The 27,976-nt window shown below is 43.6% G+C and overlaps 2 protein-coding genes across 2 annotated transcripts in view; one reads left to right on the top strand and one right to left on the bottom strand.

Annotated features, from left to right (window-relative positions):
• LOC143824731 (fibrinogen-like protein 1) overlaps positions 1–20,814 on the top strand; it is a 55,889-nt gene extending 35,075 nt beyond the window's left edge. Inside the window, exon 10 of the mRNA XM_077312293.1 lies at positions 20,212–20,814. The gene's annotated coding sequence lies outside the window, so the exon portion shown is untranslated. The remainder of the gene's footprint in view (positions 1–20,211) is intronic.
• VPS36 (vacuolar protein sorting 36 homolog) lies at positions 180–27,644 on the bottom strand. Its single transcript, XM_077312271.1, has 14 exons — positions 27,467–27,644; positions 22,105–22,173; positions 18,585–18,655; positions 18,349–18,463; positions 18,137–18,226; positions 17,148–17,234; positions 12,811–12,843; positions 12,560–12,637; positions 8,410–8,544; positions 8,065–8,130; positions 5,674–5,738; positions 3,677–3,761; positions 1,075–1,151; positions 180–991 (listed from the first exon to the last, which is right to left on the bottom strand). Exons 1-14 carry the CDS (start codon positions 27,560–27,562, stop codon positions 898–900), a joined length of 1,161 nt encoding a protein of 386 aa, XP_077168386.1. The 5' UTR covers positions 27,563–27,644; the 3' UTR covers positions 180–897.
• Between the last annotated feature and the right edge of the window lie 332 nt (positions 27,645–27,976).

Below are 27,976 nucleotides of genomic sequence, written 5' to 3'. Positions count from 1 at the left end.
TTACAAAATGTGTATGCTGCCTTTCTGCCCAGTTGGGGCCCACCAAGGTGGCATATTATATGTATATCACAAGAAAATCTAAAAGAGTTCTCAATCAAAGATTAGCATTTGATCCATGTTTCGATACAGAAATCAACATAATGTCCACACACACACAGTCTTTCCCTCAAGATTGTGGGTTCTCAAATCAATTATTATTTTAATAACAGAGTGAAAACAATCCACTGTACTGTTCTTAAAATGAGATGACAAAATGCCCTCCACAGCTAAGCAAGAGAATGGACGAAAATAGTAACACATCATGGAGCTGAGAATCAAAGAATGGAAGGAAGGAAGGAAATCCGAATGAATGGACAAAGATCCTTTACAGTCAGTACAAAGCAACTCATGGTCTCCATATTTTTCATAAACATGGATTGAATCCTTCTGCAGGACGTTTGTAGGCAAACGCACACATTTGCTCCTTTGAAGTCTGCATTTCTCAAAGGAATTAAACCTGGAAAGAGCAACCACACCGTGATTATGCATCACATGTATATGAGCGATCTGTGGCTGCAAAACGCCCCTGAACTGGAGCTGCAGATACGAAATCCACAGTAACAGCAGAGAGAAAAATACAGTAAGGAAGCGGTGTGTATTGTACTCTGCCGGCTCCTGCAGCAGGCCTTGGTGACAATCCTTTCCTGGATCACATCATTTCCTTCCTCCGTAAGAAAAAACATCTCCAGCAAGTCCTTCGTGCGAATTTGCCCCAAAGACAAACAGACTGCAAGCCGTGACTGTGGGTCAGTCTTCAAAGTCCTCTTCCTCTCTGGGGGAAAAAGGTACATCGCTCTACATTCTTTTGTTCAGAATGTCCAAGATCATCCCAATGGAATTTGGGGAGGAGGGAGATGGTTAACTTTGTGTAAGGAATAAATTTGGATAGAATCGCAAGCCTTCCACAGAATCGTCTCGGCAAAGTTGGCCCATCTTTTCAGCTAGGAGAAGCCTGGACAAAGAGGGGAAAAGTACTTTGATTATTACCGATGCCTGACTTACTGGGGGGAAAATGAGACTTTTTACACGTCTTACCTCTCTTTGGCTAGAAGTACAGACATTCCCACAAGCTTTGCAAACTCTTCTGCTGTGAGGGATCCCTTCTCGGAGACCTAGCAGACCATTAAAAAATTCAGTAAATTTGTACAGCGCTTTATACTGATTTACATGTTCCTCCCCAAAAGCTTCAACCCCTTAACTTCCGCAGTGTTTTAGACTCTGGAGTGCCTCCAGACTGAGTACTTAATGCACATGTGTAAGACTCCCTGTAAGATAACAGGATAAATGTGAAGAACATGAATATCAAAGTGAAACAAAGCTCAGTGCTCTGGTATACGCAAGACAACAGAGCAGGAAAGTTAGCTGAAGGTTATCAGTGTCAATCGTCTGTCTGGACCAGGGACACCCAGCCACGAGTCTGTGGAGGCGCCGGAGGCGGTCTGCAACATTTCCCCTCCTAGCCTGAATGGACTCTGCCACAAACTAGGAAACTGGCAACGTCCATTGCTCCCTCTGCTGAGTGTGACTTCTCTCGTGGTTTCTGCACCAGGAAGGAGCACAGCATGCATACCCACTCCCCCTCTCAGTCTTCCTTGAGCCTGCCTGTTAACACAGATGATGTAACTTCTGGTGACACATAACATCTGGGGGGCATGAGAGGGAGGCGTGGCCAGCTGACATCACTTCCAAGTCTCCACAAAGCCTGAAATATTATTCCAGGGGCTCCTTCATGGTCAAAAGGTTACAGGTTACAGTGGGTGAGCGACAGGGTTGTGAGTGTCCTGAATAGTGCAGGGGGTTGGACTAGATGACCCAGGAGTTCCCTTCCAACTCTATGATTCTGTGAAAAGGTTGAAAAAAGCTGGTATGGACAAAGGCAGTATCCCTATGGCTCACTGGAACATGGTCTTGCTATCCAGTTACCCCTGTCTTGTGCACAGGATACTCCATAAGGTTAGTCTTCTGGCTGTAACACGCACAGCAGAAATTTACGATAGATGCCTCTTGAATCTGGAGCGCGTAACAGTCATGCTGGTCTCTTCGTTTTTAAATCTAGGTGTAAATAGTGTTGTGAGTGCCACATGCCAGGGTTCATTGGGTGGCATGAACATGGTCATAAAGTCTCCAGGGGATACTCTATACCTGTGGAATCTAATCATTGCTTCTGTTATGGAGCAGAAGCGGCAGATTTCAGCTGTATTCAATTTCAGATTTCAAAACCGTATTCAAATACCAGCTAAGCCATAAAGATCGCCTGGCAGTTTAGAGAAAGCTGCTGTATCTCTCAGCCTAACGCATGGTGGAGTTGTTAAGAGAGTCAGACTAGGGGTCTGGTAGACCCAGGTCTGAAACCCTGCTTGTGGCACAGAAGCTGGCTGGGTGCCCTTGGGCCAGGCCCTCTCTCTCTCAGCCAAACCTCCCGCTCAGGATTTCTGTGAGGATAAAACGGAAGAAAGGAGGATATTGCAGCGCATGCTGGGTGAAGAGATAAAGCAAGGCAAATAAAAGACCTTCACAGTGTTCAGTGAGGGGGAAAAGGGTACAATCCTACACATCTGAGCTCCTTTGAGAAAGGAAAGGATACAAAAGTCTTCACAACACAGGAAGCAGCAGTCCCTGTTTCCTCGTATATCCTTCCACCCAGTTTAGCCTCTCCCTCTCATCCTGTTAGCAGTTAACTCTCTGAAGTTAGGTATGTGCCCCTTACCTATGGGCCAAGACTCAGGCTTCCCTCCTTAGAAGCATTTAGTAAAGATTTAAGAAACGACGTCAGCTTAAAAAAAAACCCCAAATACTTAACTGGCATATAGTTACAATGAATACACATTAAGGAACTTGGGGATGTATTAAAAGAAGTATAGTGTTCAGATCAAGTGAGGTGACATTACCACTTTATTCTTCTCTAGTAAGATCTCACTTGCAGAACTGTGTTCAGTTTTGAGCACCACAACTGAAGAAAGATGTAGAGAAACTGGAGCATGTCCAGAGGAGGGCTATGAAGATGGTGAGGGGTTTGGAGACCGTATGAAGAAAGGTTGAGGGGGCTTGGTCTGATAAGCCTGGAGAGAAGATGACTAAGAGGTGATATGATAACCATCTTCAAATATTTGAAGGGCTGTCATTATAGAAGATGGAGCAGAGTTGAAAATAATTCAAAAGAATTTTTGGCTAAACATCCCGAAGAAATTCCTGGCAGAGCAGTTCCTAAGTGGAACAGGCTTCCTTAGGAGGTGGTGGCTTGTCCTTTGGAAGGTTTTAAGCAGAGGCTAGATAGTCGTCTGATTTTATGAACTTCAGCAGATTGTGAGTGGGTGGGCAGAAAGGGATGTGCCAGTGTTTGTCTCTTGTGGCCCTTCCTTGCATACCCAGGGAATTGATCGCCACTGTGGTGGGTGAATTTCCTCCAGGCCAGACTGGATTCTGGAGATTTTTGGTGGATGGATCACTTGGGCATGAAATTGGGGTCAGTGTGGGTGGATAGGTAGTTGTAAGTTCCTGCAGTGTGCAGAGGGTTGGACTAGATGACCCTGGGGATCCCTTCCAGCTCTATGATTCTATGATTCCACCCCCGACAATGAAAATCACTAACGTTTCCTTAGGCTTAGACATATTGCCGAAGAAAATAAAGTTCACATACTGTTTCTAAAGCAGAAGCCACCATTTCTTCTTCATTGTGGGACTGCAGCTCAATCACCATAACACCGCTGTCAAATATACGTAGCCTAAATTGGAAAAAAGAAAGAAACTAAGAAAGATGAAGATGAACTCGCAAGTTTGCAAGCCAAGAGGTAGTGGGCTGGGTAAATTTTAAATGAGCTTCCTTTCCACCTGAGTTGGGACATTTAGGGGGATCAAGGAGTCCCACCAGCTGGGTCATAAGGCTCTACAGAACTGCCAGGTTGTGGGGGGGTTAGCTGCTTCTTGGAAGGACATGCTAAAAGTGTGTGCGCATGCAGAGAAAAGGGCCTTTGCAAACACACCAAGAGGAGCATCAGGACAGTGAGCCAAGCTCACAGGCTCAAACACATTGGCTTCTCTTCTCCCCATTCAGTGATTGTGATGTCAAGAGAGTTCTGGCCAGAAGCTTTCAGCTTACTTGATCCCCTTGCTGCTAGGTGGACTTAAAGGAGGCCCAGGGTCTGGAAAGGCTGCCCCACTTGTGGCTTTGGTGGCCCTCACCACAACAGAGCAGAGATACCAGAAGCCTTGACGGCCAGGACTCCTTGGCCATGCTGTAAACTGGATCTACCCACCTGTGCTCAAAATGTGCCACCCCTTTTCTGCTTGCTTTGATCTTACCGATAAGGCAGTTTTGCCCAACCTTTCTCAACTTTTTTACTGTTGAGAAACCCCTGAAACATTCTTCAGGCTTGAAGAAACCCCAGAAGAGACGTGATTGTGCAGAACACGGTTTAGAAGCATACCTGTGTACACGTCTATTCTGGAGTCCCTCCCCTCCCCACCTCCTTCAGGCCCATCATTGGCTATTTGGGGGTGGGGGTGGGGTGAGGAAATGGCCATATATAATCATATCACCCATCAAATGTTTAACTAATTTAAAAAATATTTGAAAACTTAATTAACTCCCACCCATTTGGAAAACCGGGGGCCATGAAGAAACCCTGGTTTAGCTTTATGGCCTCTTAATTACCAATTATGGAGCTTTTCTATTTCTCCCTCTATAACACATCTCCCACTGACCCTCTGCACTATTCACTTTGTTCCCCCTCCACAAGATTCTCCCCTCCAATGGGATCTTTCATGCTTCCTACACAAGCTCAATCCCCATCTACTCGAGCTTCTCTTTCCAAAGCCACTGTCCAAGTCCAGTTTCAGTATATTTTGATAATAACTCAGCTGAAAACCCTGCCACAAGCATTACTAAGCTCAGCAAACAAATTTAACACTGTCATCATAATTCAACCTCGTTTAAGGACTTAACCATCGGCGTAGGCAGAAGCTGTTACCTGAACCAGTCAGGATATATTTTAATGAAGGCAATAAAATAAAACCATAGAATTCATGGTCCCTGATCCTAGATAACAACCAGTGTAATTTTGCTTGAGAGGAATATTGGCATAAATATAGATAAATCAAGAGGCTCTTGTGGCGCAGAGTGGTAAGGCAGCAGACATGCTGTCTGAACCTGTCTGTCCATGAGGCTGGGAGTTCAATCCCAGCAGCCGGCTCAAGGTTGACTCAGCCTTCCATCCTTCCGAGGTCGGTAAAATGAGTACCCAGCTTGATAGGGGGTAAATGGTAATGACTGGGGAAGGCACTGGCAAACCACTCCGTATTGAGTCTGCCATGAAAACCCCAGAGAGCATCACCCCAAGGGTCAGACATGACTTGGTGCTTGCACAGGGGATACCTTTATCTTTATAGATAAATCAAAATCCAACTCATGGGTCTGTATCAAAGTTATCAACTCTCTTTTTTTTTTCACTGACGCTGTTCCTTTTAACTGACTTGAGAAATATGAACTAATGACATTTCTCCCCATAGAGATATTATAGTTGGAAATGCAGGACATAATTTCTACGTCAAAATGTGTTCTTAAAGGCCTCGTAGGATAGACCAAAACCCCATCATATTTAGATATAATGTCAGAAATACATTTTGAAGGAGTCTCACCTTATAGGCAGTTTCAGGGCTTCTAACATCTTACATGCATTTACGAGATCTTCAGGTGAAAGCAACTAATTATAAAAACAAACACAGGCACATTGAGCCACCTCGATAAAACATATTTTTTTCAGGTCCAACAAGACAGTGAACACCAGAGTTCCAATTATATAAGTACCATTAAACAGAAATTGGGCCTACATGTGTTACTAGTCCAGTGGTTCTCAACCTTTCTAATGCCACGACCCTTTAATACAGTTCCTCATTTTGCAAGTGTTCTTTCACAGAAATTAAAGCTAAACTGACCCATGGCGTGAGGATCTATTGTTCATGATTGTATATAAATTGTTTTTTTTCTGGGGTTTCTCAGTTCAGCTCTGCCTCTAGTCTCACCATGCCCATCTTGCTCTTTTCCAGTGCTCCAGACAGACAAATGCTCTATCTCAATCTCCCCCACAAGGCTGCTGTGTGGATGGCGCCCCCACCCCGGCCAAGCTGCTTGCCCTACCACGATGCCTGTGAAAGGGTCGTTCGACCCCCAACGTCCCGACCCCCAGATTGAGAACCACTGTACTAGTCCCATTCCTCCTGGAAACAAATAAACAAACGCAGGCGCACATACCTGTGTGTATCTTAAGGAGATAATATTCACGAACACAACTCATATTTGGAAACACCATGCATTCTGTTAGCTATTGGCAGCTGCACAGGTCAGAGTCCTCAATCGAATTACAAGCACACATCAAGAGGTCACAGCAGCCACACAGAAATAAGGATGTATTCCTAGATTGTTTACATGTGCATTGAACCAATATCCTTTGAATGTTGTACTGGAACTCCCAGATTGCACTAACTACCATCCTGCTACACAGAGAATCCCAGTTTCATCCATAGCATTTGGTATCAGAGACATTTTTGGGTCTATTAGTTATGAAAAAAAGGATTTTACTGCAGAAAATAGCATGGGCTGTATTTATTTTAAGCCGTATTTTGCAATACACTCTTGAATGCCTCCATTCTGAGTACACAGATTACTGGAATCCACTGTTTTCTCCAGAGCATCTGGATGTTCTGCAGTCAGATTTTGGCAGCGGAGCATAAACATCTGCACAATCCAGAATGTTTGTCCTTTTGGCACTTGGTGACTAATTTGCTGCAAATTAACTAACTTTACTCTTGGCTCTCCATCAGCAACCATTAACTAGGAATACAGAACGGCTTTTAAAATAATTTTACAACAAGTTGGCTGGCAAGGATGTAGATCAGGGGTAGTCAAACTGCGGCCCTTCAGATGTCCATGGACTAAAATTTCCATAAGCCTCTGCCAGCATGTCCATGGACATCTGGAGGGCCGCAGTTTGACTACCCCTGATGTAGATATTCTCTATTCTAACCTTGGACCAGACCAACATTTGTATGAAATAATGTTATTCCTTTCTTCTGCACCCATGGGAGGTGGTGAGGCAACCTACAATCTTGAATGAACTAATCAGCTTTGGGTTAGGGAAAAGCCTGAACGGGAAATGATGTGGGAACACTGTATATATTACTTAGGAATCCTGAGGAAGAAAGGCGAGACTTGTATTTAAACATTTCAAACGTTTTTATGCTACGTGATCTTACCAGCAGACACTTATTTCATTATCCTCCATTTTAGAGGACCCAGCCAAGTTTTCACATCACTTCCTCATTCATTTTGTCTTCTGTTCCACTCCTGTAAATCAGTTTTCTCCCCTGAACTAGAGGATTTTCTCTACTTTGCAGGGCCTCATTCAGTACTTGGCGATCTCCCTGCCTCCATTTCCATAGCCTCCGGTCTTATATTCATAGCACACAACTGGATGAATTTTACTACACAAGTATTGCAATGGACTTTGTAAAAACAGATAGTAGAAGAAACATTTGGTTTTCTTCACAGGAAGAACATTTAAAGGGTTTTTGGTTACCTATAGAGTTGAGCGTCAAAGAATTGAGGCTTTTGAACTCTGGTACTGGAGAAGACTCTTGCGAGTCCCTTGGACTGCAAGGCGAACAAACCGGTCAGTCCTAGAGGAGATCAGCCCTGACTGCTCTTTAGAAGGCCAGATCCTGAAGATGAAACTCAAATACTTTGGCCACCTCTTGAGAAGGAAGGACTCCCTGGAGAAGAGCCTAATGCTGGGAGCGATTGAGGGCAAAAGAAGAAGGGGACGACAGAGAATGAGCTGGCTGGTTGGAGTCACTGAAGCAGTAGGTGCAAACTTAAATGGACTCCGGGGAATGGTAGAGGACAGGAAGGCCTGGAGGATCATTGTCCATGGGGTCGCGATGGGTCGGACACGACTTCGCACCTAACAGCAACATAGAGCTACAGGAGCCTTTCAAAACCAGCTTTGTCAGAGTACCCCACAAATCTCTCACCTCTAAGCCTCGAGCACGATTCACCAAACAATATACTTCTGTGAGTGACATTATTCCTCCCCGCTCCTGTTGATATATAAGGCCAGTTACTATTGTGAAATTAATCTCATAACATGCACTTTTTCATGACAAAAAATTATTTTTCAAAACACATAACAATGTTCAGAGACAAATTACAAGTTGCACATGAATGTTCTTTAGTTAAGTTTGATACAGAGCTCAGACGTTTGCCATTAATACTTACAATGAAAACCCTGGTTTCTCTACATCCAATCAAGTGAATTAAATAAAGCCCTTGTTCACTAATTATGCATATTATAAATTGTTTAAAGAGAAACACATTACCTCCAGTGGGGCCTGCAGAATACCAGCTAGTTGCTTCGCCAACTGCATATGGTAATGTGTGCCAGATCCATAGGTTTCCCGAGTAACTGGATTAGCTATACCCATGCTCAAGAGATAGGATTTAAACCTGATAGTCTGCGCAGAAGTAAAAGATAAAAGGGGGTGGGATGCAGAACAGTTACTGAACATTCAATGCATTCTAAGCAGACCCTGTCATACTTGTAAGACTTTTTTACATACCAAGAGGAGATCAAACCCATGTACCTATCTCACCATTACTCCAACCTCCACTGAAGATCATTTCAGATTGCTACATTAGGCTGTAGTGGAAGAAGGCAAACATCTCTATCAAGACCAAAGATCATCTGTTCCGGTCATCAATCCTGCCCATCCTCCTATATGGATCAGAGACATGGACTTTACCAAAACCTGACATAAACTCGAGATCTTCCAAATGCGATGCCTGTGGCAGATTCTGGATGATCATAATCTCTATGTGATCATAATCAAAATGAGACAATTTTGACAAAATGTGACAACCAGCCGCAAATTAAAGAACAAATCCGAAAGCACAGACTGCAATGGTTTGGCCATGCCTGCAAAATGAACACCAGCAGAGTGCCTCATAAACTCCTCTGGCAAGAACGACCAACTGAATGGTCTCCAACAAATGATGTTCTCCAACGACTGGTGCAGAAGAAACCATGGCTAGAGGAAGACCTCAGAAACCAGTGATTGACTATCCATATGGCCAAAACTACTGCCACCAATCGCCAAGAGAGGAACCGTATTATAAACAAGGCAAAAAATCCAGCGGCACCTACAGCAGCGTATTGGCTGAGAGGACAACCTGCTCCACCAATTGCAAGCTAAAGGATAAAAAGAAGAAAGAAAAGATCTGACAAACTGTTGACACAGAAAAGCTTATACCCTGGAAAAGTATTAACCAAGGCTGTAGGCATAGCATTTGTAAAGTCTCAAGTTTATGTCAGGTTTTAGTAAAGTCCATGTTTCTGATCCATATAGGAGGATTGGCAGAATTAGTGTCTGGAAGAGACAAACTTTTGTCTTGAGAGAGATGTCTGTCTTCTTCCAGAGGCACCATTTGAGTGTGGCAAATGCTGATGTTGCTTGGCCAATCCTGTAGTGTAGCAATCCCCAACCTGTGGGCCGCGGACCACATGTGATCCTTCGACTAATTGGAGGTGGGCCCCGAAGGACACCTCCCCCCCTGCCCTTTACAACACACTTCAGGTGTCATTGTCTCCCATCACTCCCAGATGGGACTATCTCATTGCAGAGAAACAAGCTCAGGGTTCCCACTGATTTGTCATTGTCATGAGTTAAAATTTCCATGAAAATAAAATGTTCCTTATGTTCATTGTTGTGGCGTGTCTGTATCTTATTTTGAAGGGATGTTTAAACATTACCATAGCAATCAGAGAACGTTAGGGCAGTGGTTAAGAGTAGAGGAGTAAACTACCCCCCCACACACACTGGGCCTCAGTAAACGGCGCTGAGTGGTCCCCGGCGAGTGGTCCCTGGCATTGAGTGGTCCCCGGTGATAAAAAGGTTGGGGACCACTGCTGTAGTGGACTTCAATGGTAGATAACACTTTCTTTTCTCGCGCCAATGAGCCTAAGTATTTAAATTCTTTGACTTGTTCAATTTGGGCTGTATTGAGGTATACATTTGTTGTTGATCCGTCTGTGGTTATGACTTTGGTTTTGTCCACATTTATTTTTAAGCTGTAAGGTTGGGCAATGGAGGCAATGTCATAGAGGATGTTAGTAGCATCTGTACCGGCAAATATGGCATTATCATCGGCAAACATTAGATTTGCCAGGAAGCTGTTTTGGCCATACTGAACACGTCTATTTATGAACACTTTTCTCATAATGGCATTAACTACGATGTAAAAAAATTAGGGGAGAGTCTTCTTGGCGCACTCCAGTATGGATGGTGAACTCCTGAGATAGCTCATTTAGAATTCGCACTAGGCTTGTTGAACCATCATATGCTGTTTGGAGGAGTACGATTCTTTTGGGGGGCACATTTTCAGTTTCTAGTACTTTCCACAGAGAAGGCCAGTGGACCAAGACAAAAGCGGATTTGAAGTCAATCTTTCCGCACCTAATTCTTTCTTCTACTAGTTGACGGATGGTGAACATTTGATCAATACAGCCCCGATGTTGCCTAAATCCTGCTTCCTCTTCTTTACTAGACTGTTCATGATATTTCTGTAGCCCTGATTGTATGATCTTCATGAACACTTTGCTAATAACTGACAAGAGGCTGATGCCACAGTTATCGGTTGTCACCTTACTTCAGGATTGGCACTATGAAGGCCTTCTTCCATGGGGATGGAATGCCATGGGTGCCATATGAGTGTTAAGAGGGTGTGGAGCTGTTGTAGCAGAATGCCTTCCCAGCTTTAATCATTTCAGCAGTAACTTGTTCTGCTCCAGGTGCCTTTCCAGTCTTCAATTATTTTATTGCGCTTTTTAGTTCATTGACAGTTGGCTCATTGCTGGTGAATATATTTTCTGGCAAGTCAATAAGTGGTGGTTCTGGTGGTGGTCCCTGAGGTACATAGAATCATAGAGTTGGAAGGGGCCATACAGGCCATCTAGTCCAACCCCCTGCTCAATGCAGGATCAGCCCAAAGCCTCCTAAAGCATCCAAGAAAAGTGTTGTATATCATAGCTGTATAATAGCATTATGGTTGGATAATAGCTGGCTAAAGAATTTTTCCATCACTGCAGGCACTTGGTAGTAGATCTCGCAAAAGTCTTATCATTATCATTATCATTATCATTTGTCGACTTAAGTTTTAACATTCAGTCGTTTGAGGGTCTGATATAGAGTTCTGTATTCATGCCTGGATGCAGCTTCTTCCAGGTCTGCTGCAATATTGTTCCAACTAGATGTAAAGCCCATTTCACTTTGGAATGAAATGGGCGCTAGATGGCCTGGGAGCAGGGCCACCCCCCACCCGAGGCTCTCTCGAACCTTCTCCCGGCCGGCAGAGCAGCCTCGCGCGTCTATGACGCGGCAAGGCCGCTCTGCCGGCCAGGAGAAGGCGGTACGGCCCACCCCTCACCCGTGGCTGTCTGGAGCAGCCGGGCGAAGCAGCCAATGGGGAGCCGCGCTTTGCGCGGCTCCCCATTGGCTGCTTGGGGCGGGATGGAAACTTGGAGGGGCCAATCAGGAGCCGCTTTGCGGCTCCTGATTGGCCCCTCCGAGTTTTTATCCTGGACAGGGCCCGCCCTAACTCCTCCCACAGTGCCCTTACTGCTTTATTCAGTCCGCGGTGCTCTGCGCCGCAGGGCTGTTTAAAGATAGGCTTCAGTTTGTCAGATACAAAGAACGGAACTCCGTGAACCCTTATATCCAGGTAGTATGTATCTGACATGAAATCTTGCACTCACATTTTGTTCCAACCTCTATCTCTCACAATATCCTTATGTCACCATAGCAGCCGCTTATTCTATCACGTGTTCCGCTATCGCAAACCAACAAGACCTCCGAAAGAGAAGAGGAGGAAACCACTGCTATAAAGGGAAGAAGTTGCATCTGTTTTCCTCTGTGAGGTGAAGGAGAATGATCTTAAGTACAGAACAGCCAGGATTTAGCGCATGAAGGGAAGCAACTAGAGATTCTCTAGCTGGGAAGGAAATGTAGCAGGTTTTTTTCAAAATCATTCTTTCTCTACATCCAAGGCGATTTCCTGCCCTTGATTTAAAAGGGGCTACTATAAGGAAGTCACTCCGTCTAGCAATGCTCATTGTAGGTTGTCATGAGACTATCTAGTTTTGGGAAATTTGGCCTGTCTGCTGCAGAGCTGAAGACGTTATGAGGAGCACCAGCATGAATGCGTGTGTGAGACCGCAATATATGCATTCAAGTATGAGGATGAACATGTGGAACAAGTCTGACTCCAGAAGCATCTTTAAAACCAATGAAGTTTAATTCTAGGAATAAACTTTGGTGGGCAAGCATATTTCATCAGGTACCATGATGAACATGTGGATATGCGCTATGAGAATATTACCAGTTCAGAGTTTCGAAGGTTTGCAAATGTCCTAGCACACGTAATACATTCGCATGCATAGCATTTATCAACCAAGTTATCAACATACAAACTGACCTCATCTTCAGTGATGTCCCCTTGCTTCTCTTTGATCTTATTAGCAATCGATTTGGATAATTCCACCATTTCTTTAGCCTGTTAAACACATAATGCAGACACCAAGATCATTCCATGAGCACTGCTGCCCTCTTGTTTCTCTGTATGGGACCAGCACCTTTCAGCTCAGAAGGGAGAACAAATAAGGGGATAATAACTTCAGACCAATACGACTACCCATTTGAATCTATCCAAATAAGGGGATATTTTACCTTTTCCATTAGTTTGCTGAGGTCTTCAAAAGCCTGAAACAATAAAAACACACCTGCAATTACATTCTGCCTAGAGGGAACTTTAAGTTTAATATTAACACATGAACAGTTAAATTAGTAAATGTTAGGGTACAACATGCTTTATAGCCTGAACATGCCCTGCATGTGAATAGTGCATGGAGTGTTGAGGTCCCAAGTTTCCTGTCCCTAAATTATGAGACTGCAGCACATGTGCAGCCATGGATCAACAGAGCCAACTCTGATATCGAAACTTGTACTTAAGGATTCACAGCTTCACAAACAGCGAACATCCCCAACTTTAACAGGGCACTAAAACATGCAACATGACATTTATTTGTCAGATTCATAACACAGTTGGAAATTCACATCTGTAACAGACAGCACTATAAAAATAAGATTCCAAGTGATGAAGTAATAGGGAGTAAAAATTCCTCACTGAGGGGAGGGTTGAGCGACAGGCAGTTCCAAGCACTCTCATTGGGCTGGAGGATTTCTTCATTTATACAATTTCAGTCTTAAAATTAATTTCAGTCTTAAAATTACTCAAGATTTCAGAAAATACAATATTCTGAAAATATAGTTCAAAATATATAAGTCCACAACTGTTGCCCAATGTCATATCTTATACAGAGAAAGAGAAGTGGGGCAATGCATAAATATGTCAATTCCTTAGACGGAGTATACTTGGTAGATTTAGGCAGGGTGGTCAGTTGAAATTCCTATGTGCCGCAAGGCCTCAACCACAGGCCCAGCCAAATAAGTCTGTATTATAGGCCCTGTAGAACTGCTTAAGGTCCCACAGGACCTTGATCTCACCAGGTAGAGTGTTCCACTGGGCTGGGGCCAGGGCAAAAAAGGTCCTGGTTGAGGCCATTTTGATTTCTTTGGGGCCGGTGAGCCTCCTGAGCTGATTTTGATTGCTTGATCCAAATGTTCTTTGGGAAAGGCGGTCCTGAATATACGATGGCCCTAGACTGCTTAGGGCTTTAGAGGTTAGAACCCAAACCTTGAACTTTATCCGGTCTTCAATCTGGAGCCAGTGCAGCTGGGAAAGAACAGACTGAATATGTGCTCTCCAGAGGGTCCTTACATGCTGTCCCATTCAGGACCAATTGAAGTTTCCAGAGCAACTTCAGGGGCATCCCTGAATAGAATGAGTTACAGTAGTCCAGGCTGGAGGTGACTGCTGCATGGATCACAGTGGCTAAGATGGAGGCTGACAGGTAAGGTGCTAATTGTTGTGTCTGGGGAAGGTGGTAAAATGCCTGGTGAGCAACATTAGTGACCTGGGCCTCCATAGACAAAGAGGCATCCAGGATTACTGCCCGACTCCTGATGGTCACCAAAGCTGTTAATTAGACCCTGTCAAGAGCTGGCAGTTGCACTGTCTCACCTGGGGCATGCCGACTCAGCCAGAGGACCTCTGTTTTAGCTGGATTTAACTTCAGCTGACTCTGCTTAAGCAAATCTATTCTGATTCTGGTTGGCATTCTGACAAAACCTGCATCTAGGGAAGACCTGTCTGTGCTTAGTCAACAAAAAGAGTGTTTAATAAAAGCTGAAAGCAGATCTACAGAGTGTCTGAAGAACCGAGACAATTATTTTGGCAATTTGGGCAATGAGGTGATATTCCCAATTCAGGCCAAAGGAGAGGAGAGTTCTTCTAAGTAGAGAAGGAGGATCTCTTCCTGGTTAAAGAGAAAATTGGATGTGAGGATTTCCTTACACTTGTGTGATAGAATATGTGTAGCAGACTCCTCAGAAGTCAAAGCCAAACTGGTACTTCTAGGAAGAGAAATTTGGGGTACTAGCAGAAGAGTACCAGCCTTCTAGAAAACAGGGAAGTTCAGAACACATAAGAAACCAGAAAAACCAGAAAAATACATGCTTTATTTAAATACACAAGCCAAAACCTCTCAACCTCAAAACCTCAAAGAAATCTCAACATCTAAGAAACAGCTTAAAAACCTCTCAAAAGCCTGTAATAAGGAACTTCAATGTGTAAAATAATTGATTTGTATTTAAAAGCTTGAATTCCTCATTCCATCTGCCTTTCTATCTTTGTAAAATAAAATATTTTGTTTGAACGCCTCAGTGCCATTCTGACAAAGGTTTTAGAAAGACATTTCTTACACCTTCTCGAAAAGTTTCTAGGCTGAGTAAAGCCATACATTTTGTCAGTGCCAGGGTGGGACAGTCAGCTTTATTTTATATCAAAAAAACCACACTGTGGTCTGTGGGAACAAAACTTAATTTGGGAGAGAAATTTACCTCAGAGTGGGAAAGTGTGTGTGTGTGTGTGTGTGGGGGGGGGTCGTCATATTAATACATTATCTCAAGAACATAAACAAAAGCTCCCCAATTTTAAAAAAGGAAAAAAGCTAATTGGATAAATAAATGAGCACAGCAAATGTGGCTCTCCCTCTGATAGGGGCAGATCTAAGTACAATGTGCACACACCTAACAGGAATTTCCTCCGACAAACAATGGCTGAGGGAATTGATTTCTATCAGCAACAAACAGCAGGTGCAGGAAACCGATTCTAGAACACAGGGCACCAGTTCTGACATTAATATTCATAATATGCAGGAGTTCACTAATCCACCCCTCTCTCCCGCACAAACTTTTCCATCACCCCCAATTTGATTTCTTTTATCCCCTGACAAACAACTGTAAAAGAATAAAGGTGGATCTATCCATTACCAGATAAACATAGCTCCATGTTCCCACCTCTCACCTTCCCTCAATATAGTATAGTGAAAGGGAACATGAGACTTTGTGAAATTATGCTAAAGGTTCCTCCCCTCTCCTCTGCATTCCACCGATTGAAGTTCTTTTTGACACATCCCGGAAGATGACAGAAGGATCACACGGCTGCCGTAACATGCAGTTCCCTTCTCAACGTTAGAAATAACCTTTATAATAAATAAGCCATTCATTTGTATCAATCCTATTTAATCTGCTGCATTGAAGAACAATAAGAACTCACAACAAGGCTACTCAGGAAAGCAGGACATTTCTGGCAAATAAGTGAAAATGATTTTGAAACCTTGTGCAATATTAGTTTGCAGTAATTTATTTATATTTTATTACATTTATTACATGTGGCTCAGGGAAGTTTACAGTGAAAGATGTGTAGTACAGTAGAAAGAAAGTGTCATGAATTTTATAACATATCAAACAGTGGAACTCGTAACATTTTAAACTATAGAACCTTTAAACTATACACCTGTGCAACTGAGTAATTTTTCCGTATATTTGTTGGTGCATTTTCTAGGAGGGTTGTTTGGTGGTGGGAGGGGCCTCTCTAAAACTCAGACTCCCTTATGAGAAAACAGTATATTTTTCAATGTCTAGTTTCTACCACAAACTATCCTGAATTTCCTACAAATACTGGATACAGTCCTTTATGCCTGAATCACGCAACGTGTATATATTCCATCTTTAGTATGCAGTAATGTATCATTTGAAAAATCCATGATTCTGATTGTGTAAAGTCAGACTACACAAGAATTGCCCAATTCAGATAAAATGGCAGTTCTGCATGTCAAGACAATTGTGTAACATGTAGCAGGAAATGTATTAACTGAAAGAGGGCTTGTGCATCCCTCCTCCCCCAACATAAACTAGGATACATTCAGGATTCAAGCTATGACATTAATGAGAAAACGAGACTTCCCCACAACAGAAGTAGTACACTGAGGAAAGATATCCGCATCCTGTGCAGAATCCAGTAAAAATGGTGCCACTTTTGGGTTGAAAGCATCCTTCAATAAGGATACTGATTCTGAATACAAAAAATACCTACTCCTTCCCTTCTAGAGTTGTGAGCTCTGGGTTGGGAAATGCCTGCAGACCTTTTTTGTGGGCGGGGACAGTAAGTGGGTGGGATCTGGGGCAGGGAGGGACCTCAGAGGAGCATAATGCTATGGATTCCACTCTCCAAAGCAGCCATTTTCTCCAGGGGAGCTGATCTCTTTAATCTGGAGATGAACTATAAGTCCAGGGGATCTCTAGGTCACACCTGGGGACTGGCATCTCTATCCTCCACCCACCCTGCTTTCTAATCTGAGGGTGGCTGTCTGTGCATCTAGTGTAGCATCATAGGGGCAGAGTAATATTCAAAGTAACTCAAGTGCAGACAGTGGACATGGGCTTCTGGGAGGCAACGTGTCTTCTTAAAGAAGAAGCTTAAGGTCACTTTAAAGACTTCAAAAAGTGTGAATGCAAAATATGCTACTCAACTGTATTTGGAGTTTACAGACTTCTACAGTGAAAACCTAAAATGCATGACATTGATAATGTAAAGAACCTACCTCAGATATGTTTTTATCCATCTCCTTTCTTCTTTCTTCTAATTTCCTCTCAATACCTACTATTCCAGCAGCTCTTATTCTTCCAGTCTGAAGAAAGGAAAATACATCAAATAAATGTTGTATTGGGAGAACTATCTCAACAACGGTATATAGTAAGACAACACAAAAATCCACTATGTCTATAAGGCCAATAATATACTCATAGATGCTGTCAGTATCAATACAAATTTATATATCAAGACACTTCAGTTCATATTCAGTATACAAATTCAATCCACAATGATTGAAGTGACAGGTTCAAAAACCAATCCAAACAGCTTTTTCTTTTTCTGGCACAGTGTCTAAAAAAATAGTTTCACTGGCTTTTACAAACTTGCAGATGTTGGAGATTAGACTTGCATATGCTCAACAAGGCAAATTTAGACAGCATCCTAAAAAACAGAGACATCACCCTGCCTTCAAAAGTGTGTCTAGTCAAGGCTATGGTCTTCCCAGTTGCAATGTATGGCTGTGAAAGTTGGACAATAAGGAAGGCCGAGCATCAAAGAATTGAGGCTTTTGAACTCTGGTGCTGGAGAAGACTCTTACAAGTCCCTTGGACTGCAACGTGAACAAACCGGTCAGTCCTAGAGGAGATCAGCCCTGACTGCTCCTTAGAAGGCCAGATCCTGAAGATGAAACCCAAATACTTTGGCCACCTCATGAGAAGGAAGGACTCCCTGGAGAAGAGCCTAATGCTGGGAGCGATTGAGGGCAAAAGAAGAAGGGGATGACAGAGAATGAGGTGGCTGGATGGGAGTCACCGAAGCAGTTGGTACAAATTTAAATGGACTCCGGGGGATGGTAGAGGACAGGAAGGCCTGGAGGATCATTGTCCACGGGGTCGCGATGGGTTGCACACAACTTCGCACCTAACAACAACAAAATGCTCAACAGACATTTTTAGGCTTGCAAATACTTGAAGGACATACTCAAAAATGCACCAGTACCTGTGGACCTTTGTTAATCTGAATGGTCTGAGAAGCAGGCATGGTCTCCCATCTCCGCTGCGTCATCTCTTCTGATAGCCGCCTATAGAACTGCATAGGAGACGTATACAAATTGATTAAGCAGACAAAACATATTGGGGCATTAGTCATAGCTAAATGAAGAACATCCACTGTAATATCATCTCACTCAACAGACTAAAATATATGCATACCTCTATCTGACCGTGTTCTTTGAATGAAAGCTTGATGTAGGAATACTTGCTATTCTGAAGAGGGCCAGGATCCTTGTTGGAAGATGCTGGATGAAGATGGACCACGATTTTGGCACTATTTTGGAAAGAAGAAGGGGGGAAAGATGGACTTTGAAATTACAGACACTGCTTCTAAAAAAAAACAACAACAAACAACTGATGTAAGTTTATATAAAAGTTTGGCTTAGATAAATTACCTTTTTCCTATTCCGGCTGCTTGTTCCTCGATGAAGATAATTTGAGAAAGTGGAATGGCCATACAACATTCCTGTATTAAGAAACCAAGAATGAAACAAATCTGGTCAAACATATAAGTACTTCAGTGGCCAATAAAACGTAAGCATTATTTTTTGCAATTAGCAACTGGTATGCCTTGTTTGATTATGCATGTAGTGTGATGTAGCAGCTGGAGTACTGGATGAGGATCTGGGAGATCCTGGGTTCAAATCCAACTCAGCCATGAAGCTCACTGGCCAACCACTGGCTTTCAGTCTAAGCTACCTCACAGGACTGTTGTGAGAATAAAATGGAGGATAGGGAAACTGTCCACAATGCCCCAAGATTTGAGGAGAAAAGCCAGAATAGGAATGCAATAGATAGTCCCCCTTCAATTTTTTTTTTTTTTTAGGAATGTATATTCCACCCTAACTTGGGAAACCCAGGGCAGATTACAATACAATAATAATACAATACAAAATACATATAAATCACACAAATATAGATTAAAATTTAAATTAACTAGTATTAAATGTAACAATTAAACTTCAAAAACATCATTTATTTTAAAAGTTATATCCCGCCTCTCCCGACAACGTCAACTCAAGGCAGCTCACAGAATATAACAATAAAACAAAATCCTGTAAAATACTATACAACATTAAAACGGACATATTCCCAACAAACCTTCAGTTAAAAATCTAGCATCAAACATCTAAATATCAAGATGGCGGTAACATTTTTTAAAAAAGACCTCACAACTTCGCTGCTCCAGCCTCAAGCCACTACCATAGCTCTCAATGGTACCTATACAGGCTGTTGATCTTCCTTGTTTCACGTCTAACACATAGCACTTAACATAGGGCGGAACCCCCATATCATAACCTCAGCCACCTCACCCCCCCAGCCTCAACCAAATGCTTGGCGGAAAAGCTCCGTCTTAAAGGCCCTCCGGAACCTTGATAGTTCCATCAGGCTCCTAGCCTTTCCGGGAGCTCATTCCACCAGGTTGGGGCCAGGATTAGCTATTACACATTAAAATTGCCCACAATACTTGTCTCTCGCATGGGGCAAGGGGGGGGAGTCGAACAAAACAGCCCTCAATAGGACTGTTGGCTTGGCATCGCTCTGCTGCTCCCTGCCAGCCCCCACCCCCCAAAGCAGTTAAGTTAAAATGAGAGTACTTCCCACTCTGGACTCCAGGCATTACCATGTGCAATGAGCCTTGACCAGCAAGGATTTTTATGACCAGCAATGCCCCTCCCCTCTCCACCCACTCCAGACGCATTATTGGCCATTGGGGCGGGTGGGTCAATATAACAATCGCACCAATCGGCAAAACCTTTCTGGGGCTGTCGAGAAACCCCAGGGCTTCATGAAAATCCTTTTGAGAAAGCCTGTTCCAGGGTCTCACCTAAAAATCTTTCACATCACTTCCTACTTGATCCTTTTGATCAGAGATGCCAGGAATTGAACCTGGGACCTTTCACATGCAAAGAAGATGCTCCACCCCCCTTCCCTAGTTTAGGAGGACTATGAAGTCTGTTTTATTTTTTACATTTATTACATCCCTGTACAAATTTTGAGAGGCTGATTTATTCCCTTCAGGCTACAAGAAATCTGAGCTATGAAGAGCAGACTATCCTCTGAAAAACTCCAGAACAAAACTGGGATTTGAACCTCAGATCCAGCTGCAACTTCCCTCACAAATTCAAAGACTCATCTCTACTCTGACATGGGAAAGGTTCTTGTTGGAGACACCCCCCCCCAAAGGGGTCACAATAAAAATGAATCCCGAAATCAAAGCATGCTCTGAAATTATTTCCTAGACACAACTGTAAGGGACTCGTTTAGCAAGCACCGCGTGCCAATTAGAAGATTTATGTGTCTTTTGACACCTGGGAAAACAAAGCACTGTGCTGCACTAGAAAGATAAGGAAAACAGACTTTGTAAGTACAGCTGATGTCTACCCATTTTCGTTCGGTTTTCACAGAGCAGGGAGCATTTAGAATAATTTATACATGCTGCAACTTCAGAACGCAAGCACTGTCCACCAGTGATAATAGGAGTTGGAAAAATAACCTCAGCTGGTTAATGCCTGCCTGCAATTTAATTCAGGGAGTGGAGTTATTCACAGTTCTGCCACAGTGATGGCTTGGTTCAGTTTATATTAATTAAGTAAAATTAAAGTCTTATTTTTATAACCCACCCTTCCCATTAGGCTCAGAGAGGGGAACGTCAGTTGATAAAAATACAATCCTGAATATAAATTAAAGTAACATTAAAACAGTTCAAACATCTTGCTGCTTCTAGACCAAAAGTTTGTGTGCAGGGATATACAGAAAAAAAATTTCACTGGTGCCTAGCTGATAGGTGCGATATTATTTTTGAGCCGGAGTGCTTTGTGGAGTATTGTTTTAGACCAAAAGCCTGTGTTATTTAGAACAACAACACATGGAGGGAAAGGAACATAAAAAGGAAGGGGGAGGAGTAGAGGCCAAGATCAGAAACTCAAGAAAATGAAAACAAGAACTTGAGAAAAAGATATGTGCCATCAAATGTGGGGGCCAGCTGGTGTGTCAGGGAATAAAATTTTAAAAAAATTAAAAGCCGGGGGGGGGGGAAAGAACAGAGACATGAAAGAGTAATAATTTGTACCCCCTCCAAAAGATTTTGTCTTCCAAGTAGAGATGAGCACAAGCCAGCTCACAAGCCAAAGTTTAGACCAAATTTGGGCTGCTTCAGAGCCTGGGAACCAATGTTCAGGTCCACCACTCAGTGTTAGGTTTAAATGGCTAGGAGCCATTTCACTCTTTGGTTCTGCCCCTTCCCCTGATCCCAAGAAGCTACGCTGGAATCATGGCTTTCTCTCAATGTCCCATCCTTTCTGGATAGATAGTACCCATCAGGTCAGTCTGAGAATGCCCCCCATATCCTCCTGGTTAATTTGCTTATTCTTCTGCGTGCCTGAGAACTCCTCTTGGTATGGAGAAATGCCAACCAGATGTCAATGACCGGATTCTCCTGCTTTTGTTACCATAACTGGGGCCAGTTACCTTACTATTAGATATCCTAGATGAGGAGCCTAGAATGGATCATGTCAAGAGGTGGAACAATTTGAAAATCCCAACCCTTCCTTCAGAATTGCTTCTTTCAAGACTGTCTGTGCTTTTCTTTAACTGCTACTCATCAATGTTCCTCCAACTCTGGACCATATTTAGTCCTTCCTTATCAGGTTGCCTTTAGGGGGAAGGGGTGCATTTTTTCATCTGGATAAATTCACATATTCATGCTTTTACGCATAGCAAGGGGATGCTCTTAAAAAGGGGAGACTACTCTGTGGGTGGATGTGTTTTCCTGCTTTCACAATTTATACAGGAGTTACTGACATTTTACTGAATATCGATTGCTTACACAGTGATGGCGAAATTAACCACAGATCCAACATTCATTATATTTCTCTAGACATTGCAAATATACCAGAGAAATGCAATACTTACGTGATTTTTCTGATCTCTCCATATCAACCTGTGTGTACTCAACAGCAATACCCCTACATCATATTTCACCTAGAGTGAAAAGAGGCATATTGAAGGTATTCAGTTCACATATTTTTGCTGTTATGTCCTTTTAAGATTGGCAGCATTAGAAAAATGCAAAGCAAACGTCCTGTTTTCAGGAAGCCAAGTTCACAAAGCAACAATATCCACCACAAAAACCACCCATAAATTGTACAGCATAGAAAGGATGAAGCACCACTGTAGATCAGTCATTTAAGACAGGGGTAGTCAAACCTGTGGTCCTCCAGATGGATCCATGGATTACAATTCCCATGAGCCCTTGCCAGCGTTTGCTGGACCATCTGGACCACATCTGGAGGACCACAGGTTGACTACCCCTGATTTAAGATACCCAAGAGAAGCACAAGGTTCAGCCCCTGGCATCTCCAATAAGGATCAAATCATTGGTGATGTAAAAGACCTCAACCTGAGACCCTGAAAAGCTACTGCCTATCTGAATAGAGAGGACAATATGGTTTTTGATGGATCAATGGTCCAGACTGGGGCTGATTCATGGGTTCAATGTGCTCAATCAAACCTAAACATACATTATGAGGGCTGATATAACCCTGTTGTTTTACTTGGGGGCACTATAGATATTCTACAGCAGCTGCAGACAGACCATGCTCTGAGACTCTTGGGGCACTTGTTGCTAGTCTCAAATTCCGAATGATTGTGGTCCAACGTCTGGGAGAACAGGACATGGTCAGTTTGGCTGGAATGATAGAAACTGGGACCTGAGAAAAGGGTGGAAGAAAACAAAGATGCCTTAAGAAAAAAAAACTGAGAAGACATGGAATCACTTCTCCTTAACTATGGCCATGAAAGTAGCATGGCTGGCCATTTTCAATCTTCACCAAGCCAAACTACTAGTGCCCTATCTGGCCCCAGAACAACTAGCCACAGTGGGTCATGTGATGGTCACTTCAAGACTGGACTTCTGTAACTTGCTCTATACGGGTCTTCCCTTATCCCTGATCCAGAAACTGCAATTGTTACAAAATGCGGTGGCCCCGGTTCTGACCAGGACCCCACAAAGAACTAACATCCAGTTGGTCCTCTGGCAACTGTACTGGCTATCGGTTGTATTCCGGACCTAGTTTAAGGTGTCGGTCTTGACCTTTAAGGCCACCTCCACCAGGTATTTGCTTGAGTCCAACCAACCCAGCAAAACACCCCCTACATGACCTGAACCAGCCTGACCTTCCTGGGGGTTGTTTTAGTTGTCATTGTTGTTATATTATCGTTGACCAAAGCCATTGGATTTTTGCTGATTTAGATCCACTGTTGGATTGCTGCTGATGTGTTATTTTATGACTGTGTTATATGTTCAGATTGTTCTAGGTATTACCCCTGGAATGTTGTATGTGAACTGCCCGGAGCCGTATGGAAGGGCAGTATAGAAATCTAATAATAAAACAAAAGAAATATGTGGTCTGGGCTCCGCGCATCTAAAGGACTACCTCTCTGAATATTTCCCTAGTAGAGCCTTGTGCTCAGTCAACAGAAACAAGCTAGTAGTAAATTTGGCTGGCCTAGGCCATAGCCAGGATCTTTTTGGCCCTGGCTCCCGCCTAGTAGAATGAGCTTCTAGAAAACATCAGGGCCCTGCTGGAGCTCCCCAAGTTCCACAGGACCCATAAACCAGAACTCTTCCACCAGGCCTACGATTGAGGCCAGTAAAATAGTTAACTTCTAAATTGGGGAAGAAATGGAGGTAGTGACAGATTTTATTTTCCTGGGCTCCAAGATCACTGCAGATGGGGACTGCAGCAAAGAAATTAAAAGACGCTTGCTCTTGGGGAGGAAAGCTATGGCAAATCTAGACAGCATCCTAAAAAGCAGAGACATCACCCTGCCAACAAAAGTGCGTCTAGTCAAGGCTATGGTCTTCCCAGCTGCAATGTATGGCTGTGAAAGTTGGATCATAAGGAAGGCTGAGCGTCAAAGAATTTAGGATTTTGAACTCTGGTGCTGGAGAAGACTCTTGCGAGTCCCTTGGACTGCAAGGCGAACAAACCGGTCAGTCCTGGAGGAGATCAGCCCTGACTGCTCCTTAGAAGTCCACATCCTGAGATGAAACTCAAATACTTTGGCCACCTCATGAGAAGGAAGGACTCCCTGGAGAAGAGCCTAATGCTGGGAGCGATTGAGGGCAAAAGAAGAAGGGGACGACAGAGAATGAGGTGGCTGGATGGAGTCACTGAAGCAGTTGGTGCAAACTTAAATGGACTTTGGGGAATGGTAGAGGACAGGAAGGCCTGGAGGATCATTGTCCATGGGGTTGCGATGGGTCGGACACGACTTTGCAACTAACAACAACAAAATTGGTCTCCCTTCTACATCATACCCTATCCAGGGTCCTATGGTTCTGACTTTAGACTTCTGGTTTTAGATTTTTTATTTTTTTTTTATAAATTTCAGCATGTTTAATGCGATTGACCTGTATTATAATTTTCACTGCCATGAGTCTGCCTTTGGCAGAGAGGTTCAGGTGAGTAGCCATGTTGGTCAGAAGCAGCAGAACAAATTTTGAGTCTGGTAGCACATTTAAGGCCAACAAAGTTTTATTCAAGGTATGAGCTTTCGTGTGCATGCACACATCCTCAGATACAATGTAATGGGAGGGAAATAATCACTTCATACTTACAGGCAAAGTGTGAGAGTAAATTAACATTCAGCATAAAGAAAAGGGTTAACAGATTCCAGAGATAAATAGGAAAAACCAGCAATTTGGATTTGTTTGTCTTCACTTGAGATCGAATTACATAGGAAACCTTTTCTATACAATAAATAGCTACCATTCCAAACTTTGCGTTATACTATAGTCATAGTTACGTTACAGTCTACTCATTTAAATCAATTATTCAAATTAAGAGATAAATAAAGAGGACATCTAGCCTTTCTGAGGGATTGTTAAGAATGCAGGTTAGCATCTTTCTTAGGTTACAGTACAATCTATTAGCCCAAATCAATTATTCCAAATAAGAGATAAATTAATCTACAGAGGACATTTGGCCTTTCTGAGGGATTGTTAAGAACACAGAAACCAATGTCCATCTTTAGTCCTGGGATTCCATTGTTTTGAGTGTTGTAATAACTTTCATTTCAGCCATTTCCCTTTCCAAAATGGCTACTTGTTTGGCAGAGAGGGCAGGTATACATTTAAATAAATAAAGCATTCAGTCAACCCCTCCCATCTGTAATGAAATAGTCCAGCAGCTGATACATCCTGCTGCTCTCTCTTTACTGTCAAGGGCACTGAATTACATCCCAATCCTAGACACGTTCTTCCCAAGCGGAAGCAAGTAAAAGTTTGAGTTGCACAGATCCTCTCATGATAGTGGCTGATTTCATAAAGAACCCACTCCTCAATCAACCATTTCTTTATTTGTTTTTACATTTATGTCCAACCATTTCCTAAAGGCACAGGGGAGAGACTACCTACAGTTGAACTTTGTCAATCTTGGGGCTGCCACAGGATTTAAACATATTTTCATGTCAGTTCCTAAACTCTTTTATTTGTGCCATTATTTATGGCCATTCACAGATCTTCGTAACTACCTTATCCCAATCTCAATTATTGCCCAGTAGTTGAGAAGCACTGTTCTAGAAAATCCTTCCTGGCAAACCCCCTCCACACACACACCCTCTCTCTACCTATATGTAATGGTGAGAATATTGTTTCACTGCATCTAAGGAAGTATGCATGAACATGAAAGCTTATAGCCTGAATAAAACTTTGCTGGTCTTAAAGATGCCATTGGCCTCAATCAGGGAACACAATGACATGAATTATCTTGATCTTGGTTGCCAGTGATGAATAACACCATAAAAATCACAGATCCAGTAACGAATGGTGCTAAAAAGACACATACTAAAAACATAGATCCTTGTAATAATTGTTAGATACATTCCACCAAAATCCATTATCCCCCATTTTATCAATGTTCCATTTACTGGATCACTAAACACACAAATGCAGTGTCTCATAGTTCTGCCAAAGCACATAATCTGCATTCAAAAATAATGGATGCTCATGGATTCTTCTGTACACCAAAAGAACTGGAACACCAATATTTTGAACCTCACAGACTCTGTCCTATAAGGCAGTGGTCCCCCGGGGACCACTCAACACCTTTTACTGAGGTGTGTGGGGGGGTAGTTTACTCCTCTACTCTCAACCACTGCCCTAACGCTCTCTGGTCGCTATGGTAATGTTTAAACATCCCTTCAAAATAAGATACAGACACGCCGCAACAATGAACATAAGGAACATTTTATTTTCATGGAAATTTTAACTCATGACAATGACAAATCAATGGGAACCCTGAGCTTGTTTCTCTGCAACGAGATAGTCCCATCTGGGAGTGATGGGAGACAATGACACCCGAAGTGTGTTGTAAAGGGCCGGGGGGAGGCGTCCTTCGGGGCCCACCTCCAATTAGTCGAAGGACCACTGGTGGTCTGCAGCCCAGAGGTAGGGGATCGCTACTATAAGGGAACACAGATGATATGCCTCAGCCTCGAACTTTGCTTCCAGCCCAAGGGCTTCAGAGTCACGGTGCAATTGTATTCCATTCGATTGCTAAGTCTGGAGCCCTCAGAATTCACTTCTTCATACTGCTAAATGGTCTAAGTAAGCACCCAACCTCAAAATCATAAAAGGCTGGAGCTCTGTTTATGGAGGTAGAGTTTGTAGATATGGCTTTGATGTGTTGGCTGATAACAAAATTAGAGGGATTCCCATGTAAAAATCACAAGGAACCCTGTTTTTGCACTAGGCTAGCTCAATCTTGCCCGATCTCAGGGTTTGTCCTGGCTAGTACCTGGATGGGGGAAACACCTGGGAAGTCGAGGGTTGTGGCACAGAGGCATGCAAAGGCAAGCCACCCCTGAGCAAATCTTACTTTGCAAACTCGACAGGGAAGCCAGTTGTGACTTGATGGCACTTTCCACCTCACGAAGCGGTGGCGCTGTTGCAGTTGTTGTGCTCGGTCTATGGACAGGGTTTTAAGACGCAATTTGATGGTGAGTTTTCAATATGCGCTCATTGATGGCGAATGAAACTTGGCTGTTCTTAAAGGTGCCTCTGGACGCGAAATTTGCTCTGCTGCTTCAGACCAACCCGGCAGCCCACCTGAATCTCCCTTGAGTGAAACTTGGTTGGACTTAAAGGTGCCCCTGGGCTCGCAATTGGCTCGGCTGCTTCAGACCAGCCCGGAGGAGCCGGGCCAGGAGAGAGGCCTGCCTGCCTCCCAGCCCCGGCCGCCCTGCCCGCGCTCCCCGCGGCCGCCCTGACCTTCTCCTCCCCGTCGTAGAGGCGGACCCCGCGCTGCTGCGTGACGAGGTTCTCGTGGATCTCCAGGAGGCCGCTGGTCCAGGAGAAGCGATCCATGGCGCCGGCCCCAGCCTGCCTACCGCCACCGCCGCGCAGCCGCTTCCGACACCTCCCCGTTTGGAGACTCAAGGGATGACGTCAACCGCCGCCATTTTGCAGGGCCACCCCCCTTCCCGCCTTGGCTCTGGTCCCTCAGAACAAGGGTAGCCAACCTGTGGTCCTCCAGATGTCCATGGACTACAATTCCCATGAGCCCCTGCCAGCGAATGCTGGCAGGGGCTCATGGGAATTGTAGTCCATGGACATCTGGAGGACCACAGGTTGACTACTCCTGCCTCAGAAGCCTCGCCGTGGCCAAGGCGTCGTGCCTTTCGGAAAAAATCACTTTCCCGGGAGTAAGCCCCGTTGGAGAAAGCGGGCTTACTCCTGAGCAGGCTGCCGCCACTGCAAGGAACATGAAACTGAGTTTGG

This window comes from Paroedura picta, chromosome 1 (genome assembly GCF_049243985.1).
Source record: "Paroedura picta isolate Pp20150507F chromosome 1, Ppicta_v3.0, whole genome shotgun sequence".
Taxonomy (NCBI): Eukaryota; Metazoa; Chordata; class Lepidosauria; order Squamata; family Gekkonidae; genus Paroedura; species Paroedura picta.
This window is presented reverse-complemented; position numbering and strand designations above follow the sequence as displayed.